The sequence below is a fragment of the Amblyomma mixtum genome, chromosome 8 (genome assembly GCF_055824585.1).
Source record: "Amblyomma mixtum isolate Tamu chromosome 8, ASM5582458v1, whole genome shotgun sequence".
Classification (NCBI taxonomy): domain Eukaryota; kingdom Metazoa; phylum Arthropoda; class Arachnida; order Ixodida; family Ixodidae; genus Amblyomma; species Amblyomma mixtum.
In genome coordinates this window covers 47,734,048-47,748,088 of record NC_143019.1, presented here as the reverse complement: position 1 = coordinate 47,748,088, position 14,041 = coordinate 47,734,048, and the positions used below count along the sequence as shown (strand labels likewise).

General features: G+C 44.6%; 2 protein-coding genes and 1 non-coding gene across 3 annotated transcripts; 1 reads left to right on the top strand and 2 right to left on the bottom strand.

The window, feature by feature from the left end:
- Positions 1-5,559: 5,559 nt before the first annotated feature.
- LOC149332319 (glutaredoxin-related protein 5, mitochondrial-like) lies at positions 5,560-6,790 on the bottom strand. The gene has a single exon (XM_089557203.1). It carries the CDS (start codon positions 6,633-6,635, stop codon positions 6,135-6,137), a length of 501 nt encoding a protein of 166 aa, XP_089413329.1. The 5' UTR covers positions 6,636-6,790; the 3' UTR covers positions 5,560-6,134.
- Positions 6,791-7,173: 383 nt separating this feature from the next.
- On the top strand, positions 7,174-7,246 carry TRNAR-CCU (transfer RNA arginine (anticodon CCU)). The gene has a single exon. It is a non-coding gene; the product is annotated as a tRNA-Arg (tRNA).
- A 907-nt stretch (positions 7,247-8,153) lies between these two features.
- Positions 8,154-13,706, bottom strand: LOC149332317 (dnaJ-like protein 60). Its single transcript, XM_089555728.1, has 6 exons — positions 13,518-13,706; positions 13,330-13,423; positions 12,744-12,922; positions 10,405-10,590; positions 9,467-9,556; positions 8,154-8,333 (listed from the first exon to the last, which is right to left on the bottom strand). The coding sequence occupies exons 1-6, from the start codon at positions 13,586-13,588 to the stop codon at positions 8,243-8,245; spliced, it is 711 nt and encodes a 236-aa protein (XP_089411854.1). The 5' UTR covers positions 13,589-13,706; the 3' UTR covers positions 8,154-8,242.
- Between the last annotated feature and the right edge of the window lie 335 nt (positions 13,707-14,041).

Below are 14,041 nucleotides of genomic sequence, written 5' to 3'. Positions count from 1 at the left end.
AGAGGATATTGAGCTACTGGGAACACAAGCATGACTAACTCCATTGCTGGGTAAGCCATCGCACGAGCATGCATAAATTCATTAACGAGCCACGGAAGCCGACCAAAATAACAGTGAAAATAATTGGCGCAATTTTCAGGCAAAGGGATGCGGAAAAGGGAAAAGCACCACCCTAAAAAAGTTCATCTTTCTTACGCTCTGTGTCTTTTTTTTTCTTAACGCTTGACTTATTAGCTAAAACCTTTTCAGTTTGATAAAGTTCCGCATGAAAATTTTCGTGGTGCTTTAAATCGTGCGCAATAGTGGAGGTCACATCCAAAGGTCTTCGAAGCGCACTTTCACAAGAGCGCCAGACAGCTTCAGCTCTCGAAAATTTCAGGAAATTTCCGAAATGATGCTCCGCGTGCTTACGCGCGGCTTGAATTTTATTGCTGCTCTTGATGCAGTTCCATCGTCGCAGTGAGGCGAGCGCACACAAAAGAAGTCTCGAAAACGAAACCATACGGCGAGGAGGAGGAAACGGAAAGGCAGCGAGGGCGCGCACGGCGATGCTCTGCTTGCTCTGCGAGATGCACACGCGAAGGCTGGCTCCGGGATTTTTGTTTCCGTCTTCCGCCGTTTCTTACCCATTTAGCCTAAAGGACCATTCCAACAGGCTTAAAGGGGCCCAGAAACACAATCTTAGTTAACTGTTTTGCCTGTTGATTGGATACAGTGAGTTATAATGGTGCTATTAGCGTCGGTAATACCGCGTATATTCCGTTTTTTAATATTTTAATGTCCTCCCAAAAACAACTTCATGGCTCTGATGGTGTCGCCACACAGTGGCGGGTTTTTAGCAGCGGATATGACATCACCTGGCGCGAGCTTGATGATTGGACAAACAGTAAATATACTGCAAATTGTGTGAATAAATAGACACATTTTGTCACCTGTCTGCGTTTTATGTTAGATCAACAAAAACAACTTGTTTGTCTTAGATAAGAGCCCTGCAAAGCAAGTAAAATAAAAATACACCACCAGGGGCGCTCTGGCATGGAAACGACGCTGCCAGTCTCAGCAAGAACGAGTTACAAAGAGCAGGCAACTATGGAGTACAAACTTCCGCGACGTGCTCTGGCTCGCTGTTTTGATTGGTTGCGCCAGGTGCCGTCATTGGGAGAGCGAAATAGGAGTGGGAAGCCCCGCCAAAATAGAGTTGAGGGCAGCGTTTTGTTTGCTTGTATTTTGAAATTTCTTCACTGAAGAACTCCCGTTCCTGTGCATCGATTCCTGTAATTCTTTTTAGGTCAGCATCTGTGTGACATAAAGAAACCACCCGAAGTATAGCCGGTATCCCCCCAAGCAGTGTTTCGCAGCCCCTTTAAAATGTGCAGGGTGAAAGTGGTCGTTGCGAATACACCGCTGAACTGCACATGTGCCGCAGCTTCGGCTGCCCGCTATCCTCTGCGAGCTTCATCATCATCATTTTATTTTATGAAACCAATACATCAAAACTTGATGCACGCAGAGCATCGTTGAGTTCTAAAAAGGGTAGGTGCGCTGACGCCTGTTCACATTCTTCCATGAAGGAAGGAAAACTTAGAATAGGCCCTCGCTGTCCGAGCTGTACAGTAACGTGCATTCGCAAGGTCTACGGGAGTCTGGGCAGAAGACGGCGCAGCCAAAACTTACTTTGAATGCAGCGGCGTCGTCTGCTGCATTTTCTACTGCGCATGCGCAAGCACGCTGAGGCAGCGGCCGACTATGGAGGCCATAGAGTTTCTTACTATTACTCGGGTTCTAGGGACCCTACTATTACCTCGAGGGAAAGCTGGCGGCGCTGCATTTCAGCCACCATGGACGCTCAAAGGATCACGGGCTGGTGAGCTACTTGGTGCGGGACAGTCGGAATTTTTTGGGGAACACGGAGTGTCACTAGTAAGATGTTTCATTCCGAAAACGCTGTTCGTGTGTGCGCAGATGACTGCCGCGAACGCAGAGTGCAAAAGCCATAGTAGCAAAACCGCAACAACAAACTACTTCAATAAAAGATTTTTCCCGAAATGCCATTAAAAAACTTTTTAAAGTGCTTAAGGAACAACATTTATTTTGAAAACATATTCACTTTTAAAAGTGCAAAGTGCGCCTGTTAAGCACAAGATATCAGTTTTTTAGTGTTCAATACTTGGCCAACAGGAGAGCGAGTCATCTCTTATCTTGGGCAAACTTTGCATGTACTGTACATGCTTTTCTGCTCATTTGTTGCAATCATTAGACAGAATATTGAATGACATTCTTGATTATCGAACAGCTTTCATTATAGCAATATTTTTTGGCCACAAGTTGTAGCTCGGTAGCTCACCGGCCCATGATGCTTTGAGCGCCCATGGTGGTTGAAGTGGTCTTGAGGGGGCTTCACGCAAACTCCCACAGAACGTGCGCCAGCTTTCCCTCTAGGTAATAGTAAGAAAGAAACTCTACGATGGAGGCAGCCCTCATGAACGGCTTCAAAAAATGTCATGTAACGACCTTTCCTGAATTATTTCTTTCCTCCATGCGTTCTTCGTTAGCGCGTTCGGAGCTATGACAGGCCGCGCGGTGCTGCGTTTCCGCTTTCCTATCTACGAGAGCGGAGCGGCATCGGCGGCTTTCGATTAGGGTGGCTATCTCGACGGCCGTCAACGAATTTCCTCCATGCAAGACCCTGGCAATATCGCTCGCGCGAGCTTTTGCTGCGTGCTGACGAAGGCTGTTTTATGTGACAAACGCGACAGCGCGCGTATAAAGCCAGTGAGCACTGTTTAAAAACCTCACAGTTTTTGACAGTGAGTTCTGGGAAGCAAGGACAGTCTGTGATTTTCAGATATTCATTCGAGACTTCGAATGGTAAACGCGCGGTGCTACTCAAATATGTTCGATCCCGGCCGCGGCGGTTGAATTTCTTTGGAGGAGAAATTCTACAGGCCCGTGTACTGTGCGATGTCAGTGCACGTGAAAGAACCCCAGGTGGTCGAAATTTCCGGAGCCCCCCACTAAGGCGTCTCTCATAGCCTTGGTCGCTTTGGGAAGTTAAACCCCATAAACGAAACCAAACAAAAAAAAAACAGATTCTATTCACGAAATGTTTTGTTTCTGCGACACTTTGTTCTTTTGTGGGAAAACAGTGGATGTGGGAGCAGGAAACCAAGAATTCAAAGCGCTGGTTTCAGTTTTTTTTTTGTTCTCTCCAAATTTTTTCAACTACCTTTTGGCACAGGTGTGGTGTGAAAGTGAGTAGAAACTCGATTTCGCAGCAGTATGTAGCACATTTTGCCATATGACACAGTTTTGCACTACCAGCATAGCTGGTTCACCACCATATAGGTTGACCAACTAATAAAAAGATGCAAAAGCTTTCTGCAGCGATACAAACAGAAGATAGCAAAGCCCTGCATATGATGCTTCCAAGCACTGATAAAAGAACTCAAGGACCAAAACCTGTCATAACAAAAACGCCTTGAGGTTACTAAAGCCAACCTTCTCAAATGATTTTTAGCATACCTTCTCACTAGAATCTGCGAAGAGCAAGGATTCTTCGGAGCTTCTAGGCTGCGCTAAGCTGTGCTGACCCAGCACCGTCAATGTCCCACAGCACATGATTGGCATGTGGCATGCTATAATGTCCTGAAGCAACACGGGGTCCTTGAGGAATGCCACAGTGGAGGGCTCCGGATTAATTTTATGTGAGTTGATATACCACAGGAAACGGGTGTTTTTGCATTTTGACTCCATCAAAATTCCATGCCGTGACCTTGGCATCAGCAGCCAAACACCCAAGCTACAGTGACAGGTCCTACTGGCGTGAGTATGCCCAACTGAAGTTTTAGTTCTTTACCATCACATTGTACACTGCATGTGTGGTGAAAGTTTGGTAAGAGCAAGCCATGTTTCCCGTACGTTTGAGGCACTTCTGAGTGCAGGGCTGAGACGACCTACTGCTCGTTGTACTTGCGATAAAAGATGTGTATAAAAAGCATACCCAGCTTGCAGGGAATAGTAAAGCCATATGATGCTCGGAACAAAAACGCCCAGAGAGAATTATTCTTTAACTCCCTCCTTTATCCCTTCCCTTATGGTGCAGTTTGGGTGTCACTGCGTCATTTCCTTTCGTCAAAAATCCAATTTTCATTTACCAGATGTTCCAAAAGGATGTGTTTTTATTCTGGAAATAAATATGCCACTGAAGGTGTCCCTTGGATACTTTATCTATTTTGGAGAGGAGGGCATCAGAGGGAGTTCAGCTCATAAACAAACAAACGCTTGTCTCAAGTGATAAATCAGTGCATGAGCCAGATAACACACATAATATATATGCATGTGACACTGACCTCCAATTTAACCATTACCAATCGGTCTTGCACCGTGTGCACAATGAAGTATTCACTGTAAACACAAAACTGTAAAATTGCTGTGTGTAAGAACCAATCATGCATGAAATGAATGTGTTCAATGAAGAAAACCTTGTCAGCCCACGAATGCAGAAAAACAGTAATAAAGCTTTTCTCGTTTTTCTTAGCTAACATGTTTTCACTGCTTTGTTAGCGGAACATTCTGTTCTTAAATGACTTATACAACAGCCTTCGATGCTAAAATGGTGAGCGGCCACTTTAGCTCATTTGTGTTTGGTGATACGCCAGTAGAGATTTTCCAAAAGCAGAAAAACTTCCGTCGTTAAAGCTCTCCTATTCTGGAGTTTTACCAACTGGTTTCAATGTCTATTTTTTCTTCATCTGCTACTAAAAACTGTTCCACTAAAATGTATTGCGGTCACAAGCGACATGCCGTCTCCTAAAGGTGAAAACAAATATGAAACCTGCCATGACGATTATTTCAGTGCCTAGACGAGCAAATTCACTCTCTTTCACTCTCTGAATTTTTCCCATGGCATTTCCAGCCACTGTTAGTACTCAGAAGTAACATAGAAGGCAACGTAAAAATCCACCAAAAGAATTCAGATCGTTTCACAGCTTGTTACTTCGAAAACAACACCAGAGCAATGCACAAGAGCACAACTATCCGTGATCAATACACTTATTTTCTGCACGTGCAGTGTAGTATAGCTTAACTGTAAAAAAATAAATCAAGCCCTCTGTTTCAACCTTGTAATTATGGCCGCTTACTATGTCACACACAAAAAAAAGAATAGAAAGTAGCGCACAATGCAGAAGAGGCTGCACTTTGACCCAGAAAAAACTCGTGTAACTTTCGTCAAACAAAAAAAAAACGACTACTCTCAGATATCATCCAACGATGCCTAGGGGAACAGAAGGAATAAATGAGAAAAATATGCAAGCAGCTAGAAAAAAAAAAATGCTTTTTTTTTTTGCCCTTTATCACGTTTGTTTCTTGGACACAAACCAAAAATAGCGTCCTGCACACACTCCAGCAACCTCGCGCTCATCAAAGGAAGGAAATAAAAGCACATTGCGCCAGTCAGGTGTAATTAGCATATTTTACCGCCAACGGCTTCGTCCAGGGTCGACAGGGGAAGGGGCGCATTCGCGAATATTGCGCAATGAAGAAGCGCCGAGACACAAGTTGATGAAAAGAATAAATTTATTTTATCGGTGCTCTCACCCAGGCACAAGTAAGCAACTAAGGTGGTATACATGTGCAAGTGGTCTAAGAACGATAAAAAAAAGCCTTCGTGATATACCGGCTGTTACTCTACGCCAGGCGAAAACACGAAATCAAACAATCACAAAACCAGAAACGAAAGGACTCAGGGCGCCGCCATTACCGCGCGTCTTGCAGTCACGTAGCGCCGACAAACACGCTGCGGCGGCATTTTTAATCTTCAGACGCTCAAATCGCCACAACGGCTGCAGATGGTCACTTTCCCCGCAGCCCTGGTTTTCGCGACAGCCCTGGACAAGCACACAAGTCCCAATGTGGCGTTTTGAACGCTTCGCTTTGGCTGAAGCCGCCCGTGACAAGAACAAAGGGATGCGCTCTTCGCGCATCTCTGACTCGATAGAGGCAACTTCTCTTTTCACGGTCACCGCATGTCCGCGCAAGTTCCCGATAAGTGGTATCGAAAGTGTTTCACCGCAGCACCCACGGTCAGGAAAGGGGCGATGGTTCCCCTCTACAATCTACATCACGCGCTCACATTACCGTTTCTCCTGCTTCTCGTTAGTGGAGCCTTCGGCAGACGACGCGGCGTCAACGAGCAGCGATTTGATGCCCACTTTGGCAAGCTCGTCGACTAGTTCGCCGTTCTGGTGCATCTGAAGGAGGATGTCGCAGCCGCCCACGAACTGGCCGTCGATGTAAACTTGCGGGATCGTGGGCCAGTTGCTGAAGTCCTTGATCCCCTGGCGAAGCGCCTCGTCCTCGAGCACGTTGTGCGCGCTGTAGTCGACCCCATGCATGCGCAGCACTTGAACCACGGCGTTGCTGAAGCCGCACCTGGGGCTTTCGGGAACGCCCTTCATAAAGACGACGACCTTGTCCTGCTTGACGAGCTTTGAGATTTTGTCTGCGATCGACGCGGTGCAAAGGAGTCGCAGCGGTGATGACGCCGCCGCTGCCGCCGCTGTTGCTGCAGCCGGCGATCGAAGTAAAGCCGCAGTCGTCGCCAGTCCCAAACGACCGGCCAGGGAAAACGCCATGACGGTTCTTGCTAGCGCTTTGGCTCGAGGTGGTGTTCGCTTTAGGCGGTATCGACGAGTTTGCAGCGCGCGAGAAGGTGCAGCGTGTGTAGCTGGCTGGCGATATCGCCCCCTGCTTCACCTTCGACGCGTTGTCTAAACGACACCGCTTGCCGCTGCTACCGCCACTAATCACCGCCCGTACTATCCCAGTGTTTAAAGCAGAAAACAGCGGTTTCGCTAACTAAGGCGAAATAAATATAATACAAATTAATGGCTTAAAACTTTGCTTGAAATATTGATTATATAGCATTTTAAATTAAAAGTTCACTATAAATATATATATGTGCGCACATATATATATTTACGTATGTAAATGCCCCCACGTTAAACTGGTGTCATGTCGTATGATGCGCTCTGTTGAGGAGAGATTATATAAATATTGTGCGCATATTACCTAGTATACAACTAGCAATTATATAACCTAAAAGATAAACTAACAACACAAAACGTATTTTAAATCTTTTAAGTTGGGATGTCCGCGAAACCGCTCCGTCTCGCCCTCGTGGCCTAACGGATAAGGCATCGGTCTCCTAAACCGGGGATTGCGGGTTCGAGTCCCGCCGAGGGTAGCGAATTTTTTTTACGTGGTTGATTAATTTTATGTTCGGTCGGCAAGCTACAACTGAAGAACGAAGAGGCAAATGCCGTCAAAGGATCCGCACCAGCCACTGCGACTTCACAGCAATCGTTCGCTCGAAGTGTTGTTAGCCATGGGTCTCCACGACAGGCAGCTGCCGCCTCGTTTGTAGATTACAGTGCAAATTTTCTAAATCATTCACTGCAAAGCGGCATAACTGTTAAAAATTGTCACCGCGTGTAGTTGCATTTAGTAAATTGGTTTTTGAGGAAACGAAACGGCGAGGTATCTGTCTAGCATATCTCGGTGGACACCTAAACCGCGCCGTAAGGAAAGGGAGTAAGGTGGTAGTGAAAGAAGAAAGAGGTGCCGTAGTGGAGGTGTACAGAATAATAATGTCACCCCCAGGGGATTTTTAACCTGCCCTGACAATGTACAGCACACTGGCGCAGAGCCTCCATCGAAACGCGGCCACCGCGGACGGGTTCGAACCCAATTATTTCTCCTCATGTAAAGCCCTCACCCAAGGGCCCTTGAGGTATCTGTAATAAATAAATAAATAAATATACCCCACTTCTCTGCAGCATAGGAATCAAGACAAAAGATGAGCAAGTAGATGCCGGCCAATTTGTGCATTACATTTTTAATACTACTGGTTAGCTTCAAATTCCGTAAGTCTTCTTCTAAGCAAAAAAATATATAATCAATGGCAACTGAAAAACCAGGACAAAGAGGTGAATGGGTGCCTGATCAGCTTGAAACAGCTGATGCGGATGAAGCAAAGATAGATATTTCTGCACAGAAAGCACTGCGCTCCAGTACATTTTGTTCTTCTCAAAACCTCTTTCTATACTGATTCCGTAGATTCAGTAGAGCCATGTCAAAAATCAACATTCAAATTTGGATCACACCTTAAATGTGCATATATAATGCACCAAAATATCTAAATTTTTATTACAATCATATATAAAATACAGTTGGCAAGGCTTCAGTCTTTGTCACTTCCGTTGTTTCCATTTTCTTTCGGCTCAGGTCTGTAACCAAGTAGCCTTTCCATCTGTCCCTCCATGCCATACTTCCTGCAAAACCAGCGAGATTTTTGTACTAAATGCCAGGCAGTGAAATCACGCACTTAGCTGGGAGGGATGTACTCAGTTACACAGGAGCCAAACTGAAAAACATAGCCTTCAGAAATAAATTGAGACTGCAAGCAAAGCACAGGGATTAAAGGAACACTAAGGACAATTCTGTAGAATTGTTATCAGTAAAAATTGATTCTCCGGTTCTTTCTAGCTACGTTGAAGTTTTTCCAGCAACAAAAGAAGCATATATCGGTGAGAAAATCGCATTTCAAAATCATCCTGCCAGGCGACTCAAACATCTGACATAATCACAAAGGACAGGCTTCCACTGTTTTGGAGTGAATGGTGATATGAAACAGCATCTATACTCCGTCTCACAAGATGTTTGCAGCACTACGAAAGGTAGAGCTCTCTCGTCCAATCAGGATGGCGCACACTACATTAGTGTGTTCCTACGCGCCTGTGGCTCAATCCACCTGATGTCCAGGTGGCTTCTTTCTACCTCTAGCAGGTGGCGCTTGATGTCTTTTTATTCTTTTTTTGGTTTGTTTTTGGACAGGCGGACGCCCGTTCCAAAGGGACTAGCCCCACTTTTTTTTTTTTGTCGCAACCTGTTCTGATCAGTTCCTCTGTTGTCGCGAAGCCACCTGCTTCGCCTGCTTGGGGAAACAGCGCACTGTCGGTGTAGAGCACACAGGAGACACAACAGACTCGACCGACGTCATGTTGGAAAGTGGTGACGCATCACTACCTCGCAGCAGGCCTCCGCAGAGCTGTGTCCGTACGGGCTTTGTCTGGTAATTTCACCAGTGATTGAAACACTCCCTACCATTTAAATATACCTGTCCAAACCATGTTTTTAGTTGCAATGCTTATTGTTTTGATTAATAGTCATACACTCCTCAAATATTCGAGGGACTATTTTCTGCGTTTCTGCAGTCCTGATTGGACGAGAGAGCTCTACCTTCCGTAGTGCTGCAAACATCTTGTGAGACGAAGTATAGGATCCGTGCCAAAAAAAAAACAGTGTTGACACATGCATTTCATTTGTGAATATGGCCGGTGATGGGGACAGTCGTATTTCATTTTTTGGTCACTTCTAGCTTATAAAAGCTCCACTGAAGACTCACTTGAAATCACTTTTAGACTGATGATACTGCGCCCAATATTCCCTATTCTTCTCTTGCATTCTATTCTTCATCTCACTGGAGCTGCCATACCTGCACGGAGAAGGAAAATATTTGACACAGCAAATTTTTTCTTTAGTGTTCGGTGCCTAGAGAACATCGGAGACATATCGGTGCACACTACAAAGCAAACATAACAAGCTCATGTTACCACTTACAGGCCCAGTGTAAAGCGGCTGAAAAATATGGTTGGAACACTGTAAACATGTGGTTTGATTCTACACTGGCATACTTCCCCATATTGCATTAGCACAGCCAATTAGTGACGGATATATATGGGCCAGCAATTTGGATCTTTTCATTGTAGGACTCCAAGCATTGGCATAAATGCAATATGGTGCTGGAAGTCTGCATTCTACTGTAATTCGACAAATAGGCCAGTGAAACCTTTCTAACCCTTGCTGACTCTCTCTTCTGTTACCGAAAGCGGCCAGCTAAATGAAGAATGATGGACAGCATTATATAACTTAAAGGACATTTTCTTTTCGACCGGATCACGTGCTTAAACAGGCCCTGGAACAATCATCATAACCCTGTCCTATGTTTGTTTCAATGCTCCACCATGATCTGTTACTACTGTTTGTATCAGAACGGTTTCTGCTATATAATGGAGAATAATATTTCACCCTTAACTGCTTCCATTGTACATCAGAAAAGTGCTTTCATAATTGCTTGCATGGCCAAAGAAAGAACAAAAGAAAGCCACAGCACAATCGTATACCACTGGCCATGAACAACAGTATGTTGTCAATGCTGAGACAAGACCCAGAGGAGAAAAAAAAAGATGGTAGCCATCATACCATTAGTATAGCCATCATTATAGTGATAGCATTTCTGCATGATATGAACATGTGCTCTTCCTCGGTAATAAGTGCGCTCACCTGAATGCGGCGTAGTGGAGGCAAGCACCCGAGAATATCAGGATGAGGCACCCCATAACAACATACATCTTGGAACGCCGGTGATACATCCGCTCCCTCTTGAACTCATCAGCAAAGTCCTCGTACCTCGGTGTCTTGTAGTGCTCTGACTCTTTTCCATGTCTGTACAAGAATGGGTCTTCATAACTGGAACCAGATGCAAACAAATGGGTTTATTACAATGTTAGTGATGTGTTTCGAGCCAATAATTAGCAGACCATGCCTATTTTGGCCAGTTAGTACAGCCATCTAGGAAATGTCAGTATCAATAATGTAAAAATTTTCTGATTTCAGCAATAATTTGCACTAGGTCAGCAGACTTGGACAACTCGGACAAAGATAGGCAACATTGTTCCTGTTTGCAGATTGGCCTTAACACAACAGCATTTTAACACAACTTCTGCCTCAGCAGCCCAAGACAGCTGTATCTGGCAACAAAAACTAGAATTATTTAAAGGTAAGACATGTTCCTGACTCCTCTTGGTGAAGTACAATCACAGTGCTGTCACTGCAGATATTTTCCAGCATGTTCCTGCATGCTTCATCAATTCCCTGATTACTGCAAATTTATAGGCCAAGTTTGGAAAGTCCTCGAGCAACTGACAGACTGGTTCTCAATCTTCAGGGAAGATTAGAAAATGTACTGCCCATCGCACAGACAGGATGCTGTGAGCTTTTCCAGATCGGACAGCTTTCGGATATAATGCTCTAAGCTGCATGCTCCTTGTCATTCGACACGTGCGACAGTGCCACAGAACAAAAATTATTTTCCATTTTCTCACATCTCTGCTAATATCTTAATGTGAGAAGTTGAAGATGTTTACGCCACTCAAAGGTATGCAAATACAGAATGCATATAATGAGTCCAAAATCAACTGCTATCATGCATATGATTCCACAAAGCAAAGTGAGCTCTCTTCACGCAAGATACATGCTCTCCAAATGATCTATGCATGAACACCTAGGCTTGTCAGTGGTATCAGCAATTACAGATAAGCCGACTGGATTTCTTGCTCATGAACCAATCCACCACACTCAATCAGTGCATTTTTGTGCTCACTGCGAATGTGCATCCACGCATATCAACTATTACTACTTGCTCTGGAAGTCCTGGCTGCTATTTCAATGGACGGAATTCTTGCCAGGCATTACATGTGCAAAACTTGCTGCCTTGTATGCTAGCTTGTATGCTTGCTGCCTGACAATAAAGTAGAACTGAGGCATGCAGATTTGTCTTTGTACTCTATGATACTGGAGACTGGCGAAATGAAAATATTGTAGTTGTTCTCTGGGACTCAAATAAATAGGATTATCCATCCACCACCCTGTGTCAATGTGAGCTCTATGTCACAGAGGGCAGAATGAGTAATGGTAGAATGCAATAGTTTTCAAAGCAATGAATACTTCTGGCCACTTGTGTTCTTGTTTCTTCAGGCAAGCCAACAGTTTCAGATTTCATTTTCTTTCTTTGTGTGTTCTGATGTGTAGCGCTCCTTTCCGAGCAGTGCTTTCATAAAAAGCCTGCATTCAGAAAAGGTTTCCGCTGACATGCAGCGCTCATTTGCAGTTCTTCCGCTCTGCATCAGTAAATCAGGCCATGGTTCCGATGTCGGACCACTACTGGTGAAGAAACTATACTTTACTAAATGTTTTTAGATTACCAGATAAAGGTTGTAGTAGCAGCAGTTGGGAGGTTAATGGAAAAATATAGGTCAAGTTTCAAGTTAATTTGTAATTGTTTGTTGTGCTCGGTCTTATGCACACACGCAGCTATAGCTGTCAAGCACCAAATACTGAACTGGAAGTCTTCATAAAGCCTGAATTCTAAGAGAAAGTCTGAGTAGAGAAAAGAATTTTCTCTAGTTTACCTTCGTGAGTTTGTGCAGTACATGCATCAGCTCTTTCGTTAGCGCTTATATGCCAATATGGTTTGGGACCCAGCACACTTCTTATCGTTTGCCTGTGGTGTGGCTACTGCTTTACTGGCTATGATATTTCCTGTTGGCTTGCACACTTCAGTGAGTTAGTGTAGATTACACTGTTCTTAAATGTCCTCACGTAATATTTTCCTACACAGACAGTGCAGCATTCAGCAATATGAAATGATGTGCACTGTGACAATTATATTTTTCTCTCTATTTTTTTTTTCTTGTACAACTGCATTTCGGACATAACAGGCTGTTTTTGATACGTGTGTGTAAAATGGTATGTATTGCTCATAATTTTCTTCCAGCCATGGAATTAAAACTGTAACGCATTTGTGTAAAGGCATAAAAGATAGGAAATGCAAAAACATTTACCGCGCTGCAGAAGGCCTCCACACGACTCCTTGGGCAGTGTGATAGCCTGGGTGTTGAAGAGTCTCATCATAGTGCTTCCGATCGAGGGGCCTGCTAAGAACTGTATAGGCGTGGTTGAGCTCAGTGAACTTGTTATGGTCTCTTGACGATGGAGTCGCACCTTTCACGTCTGGGTGAAGCTTCGAAGAAGAGGGAAAAAAAAAACATGGGCGCTAATTATGTCCATATCTCTTGGGGAACCTTGGAAAGGAAGTGTCACAAATTAGAATGTTCAAACAAATGGCATACTAAGCCGCTTCTTGAACCAAGAGCAAATTTTTCATACATTTCTGCCGCCGGTAATTTTCATCCAACGACCTCGGTTTGAATTTGCCTGATCCGCTAGCGCAACTAGATTACAATGTCAGCTGAAACCCAGTAGCAGAACGTCAGTCACACAGCCATTTAAAAAGAACTGTTTTTGCGATTTGGTACAATGTCAAGGTTACAGTGTCAAGGTTGCATTGTAACGCTCAGTGTGAGCACCTATTTCAGACATGTTTAGACACGCGACCCCATGTGCAAAGAGCGCATCGCGTTTGCGTACCTGTTTGCACAACTCGACGTAGGCATCTCTGATTTCCTTCTGTGTGCAGTCTTTTTTTACTCCCAACACTTCATAGTAGGTCTTGCTCAATTGCCTAAGCAGAAAAAGACATCGCCAATAGTTTCAATACGAGATGTCACGGTGGCACGCCGAATGCTTCGGCAAACTCGCGTGGAACATCAGCTCACCTCACAAGACGACATGTAATCCCATGCCTGCTTCTTGCACTAAAGTTCAACTTGCCAACGAGTAACAACATCAGGAGCCGAAAGCATGTCGCTACAGAGACCACATCGACAACCCTAGGATAAGAAACCACATAGCAGCCGCCAAACCATGTGGTTTCCTAACATTTATCCATTACCATTTGCAAGAGGGCATCAAGTATTTCTCGTGAGAGGTAACAGATGGCCCTAGAGGTCCAGAAGTGCTTTGCCGGTAGTGAGACGGTGTTTTCCATGAAAGAACCGAGATGGCGCTAGAAGCGTTTTTAGATTTCATGGAGGCATAGAGTTTCTTACTACGGTGCTTTATTTTAGATAATATATATTAGCGTAGCGGCGGCAGGGAGCGCGCGTATCGAGTCACCCTGTTTTAATTCTGTACCCATTGTAGACTGAGGCTAATTTCAATACTCTCCGGGGGCCAGCAGTCGCCCCAGCGATTTTACGTCGCCGTACTGTTGCAGTTCAATAAACTTTTCCGGTTTCCG

What these genes read in the sequence shown, in the direction of transcription:
- LOC149332319 (XM_089557203.1), bottom strand. Translation starts at nt 6,635, where the DNA reads ATGGCGTTTTCCCTGGCCGGTCGTTTGGGACTGGCGACGACTGCGGCT.
- LOC149332317 (XM_089555728.1), bottom strand. Translation starts at nt 13,588, where the DNA reads ATGTTGTTACTCGTTGGCAAGTTGAACTTTAGTGCAAGAAGCAGGCAT. An exon ending in ATTACATGTCGTCTTGTGAG is followed by an intron (nt 13,424 to 13,517) that starts GTGAGCTGATGT and finishes TTTTCTGCTTAG; the next exon opens with GCAATTGAGCAAGACCTACT. An exon ending in CTCCACTACGCCGCATTCAG is followed by an intron (nt 9,557 to 10,404) that starts GTGAGCGCACTT and finishes TTCTCCGTGCAG; the next exon opens with GTATGGCAGCTCCAGTGAGA.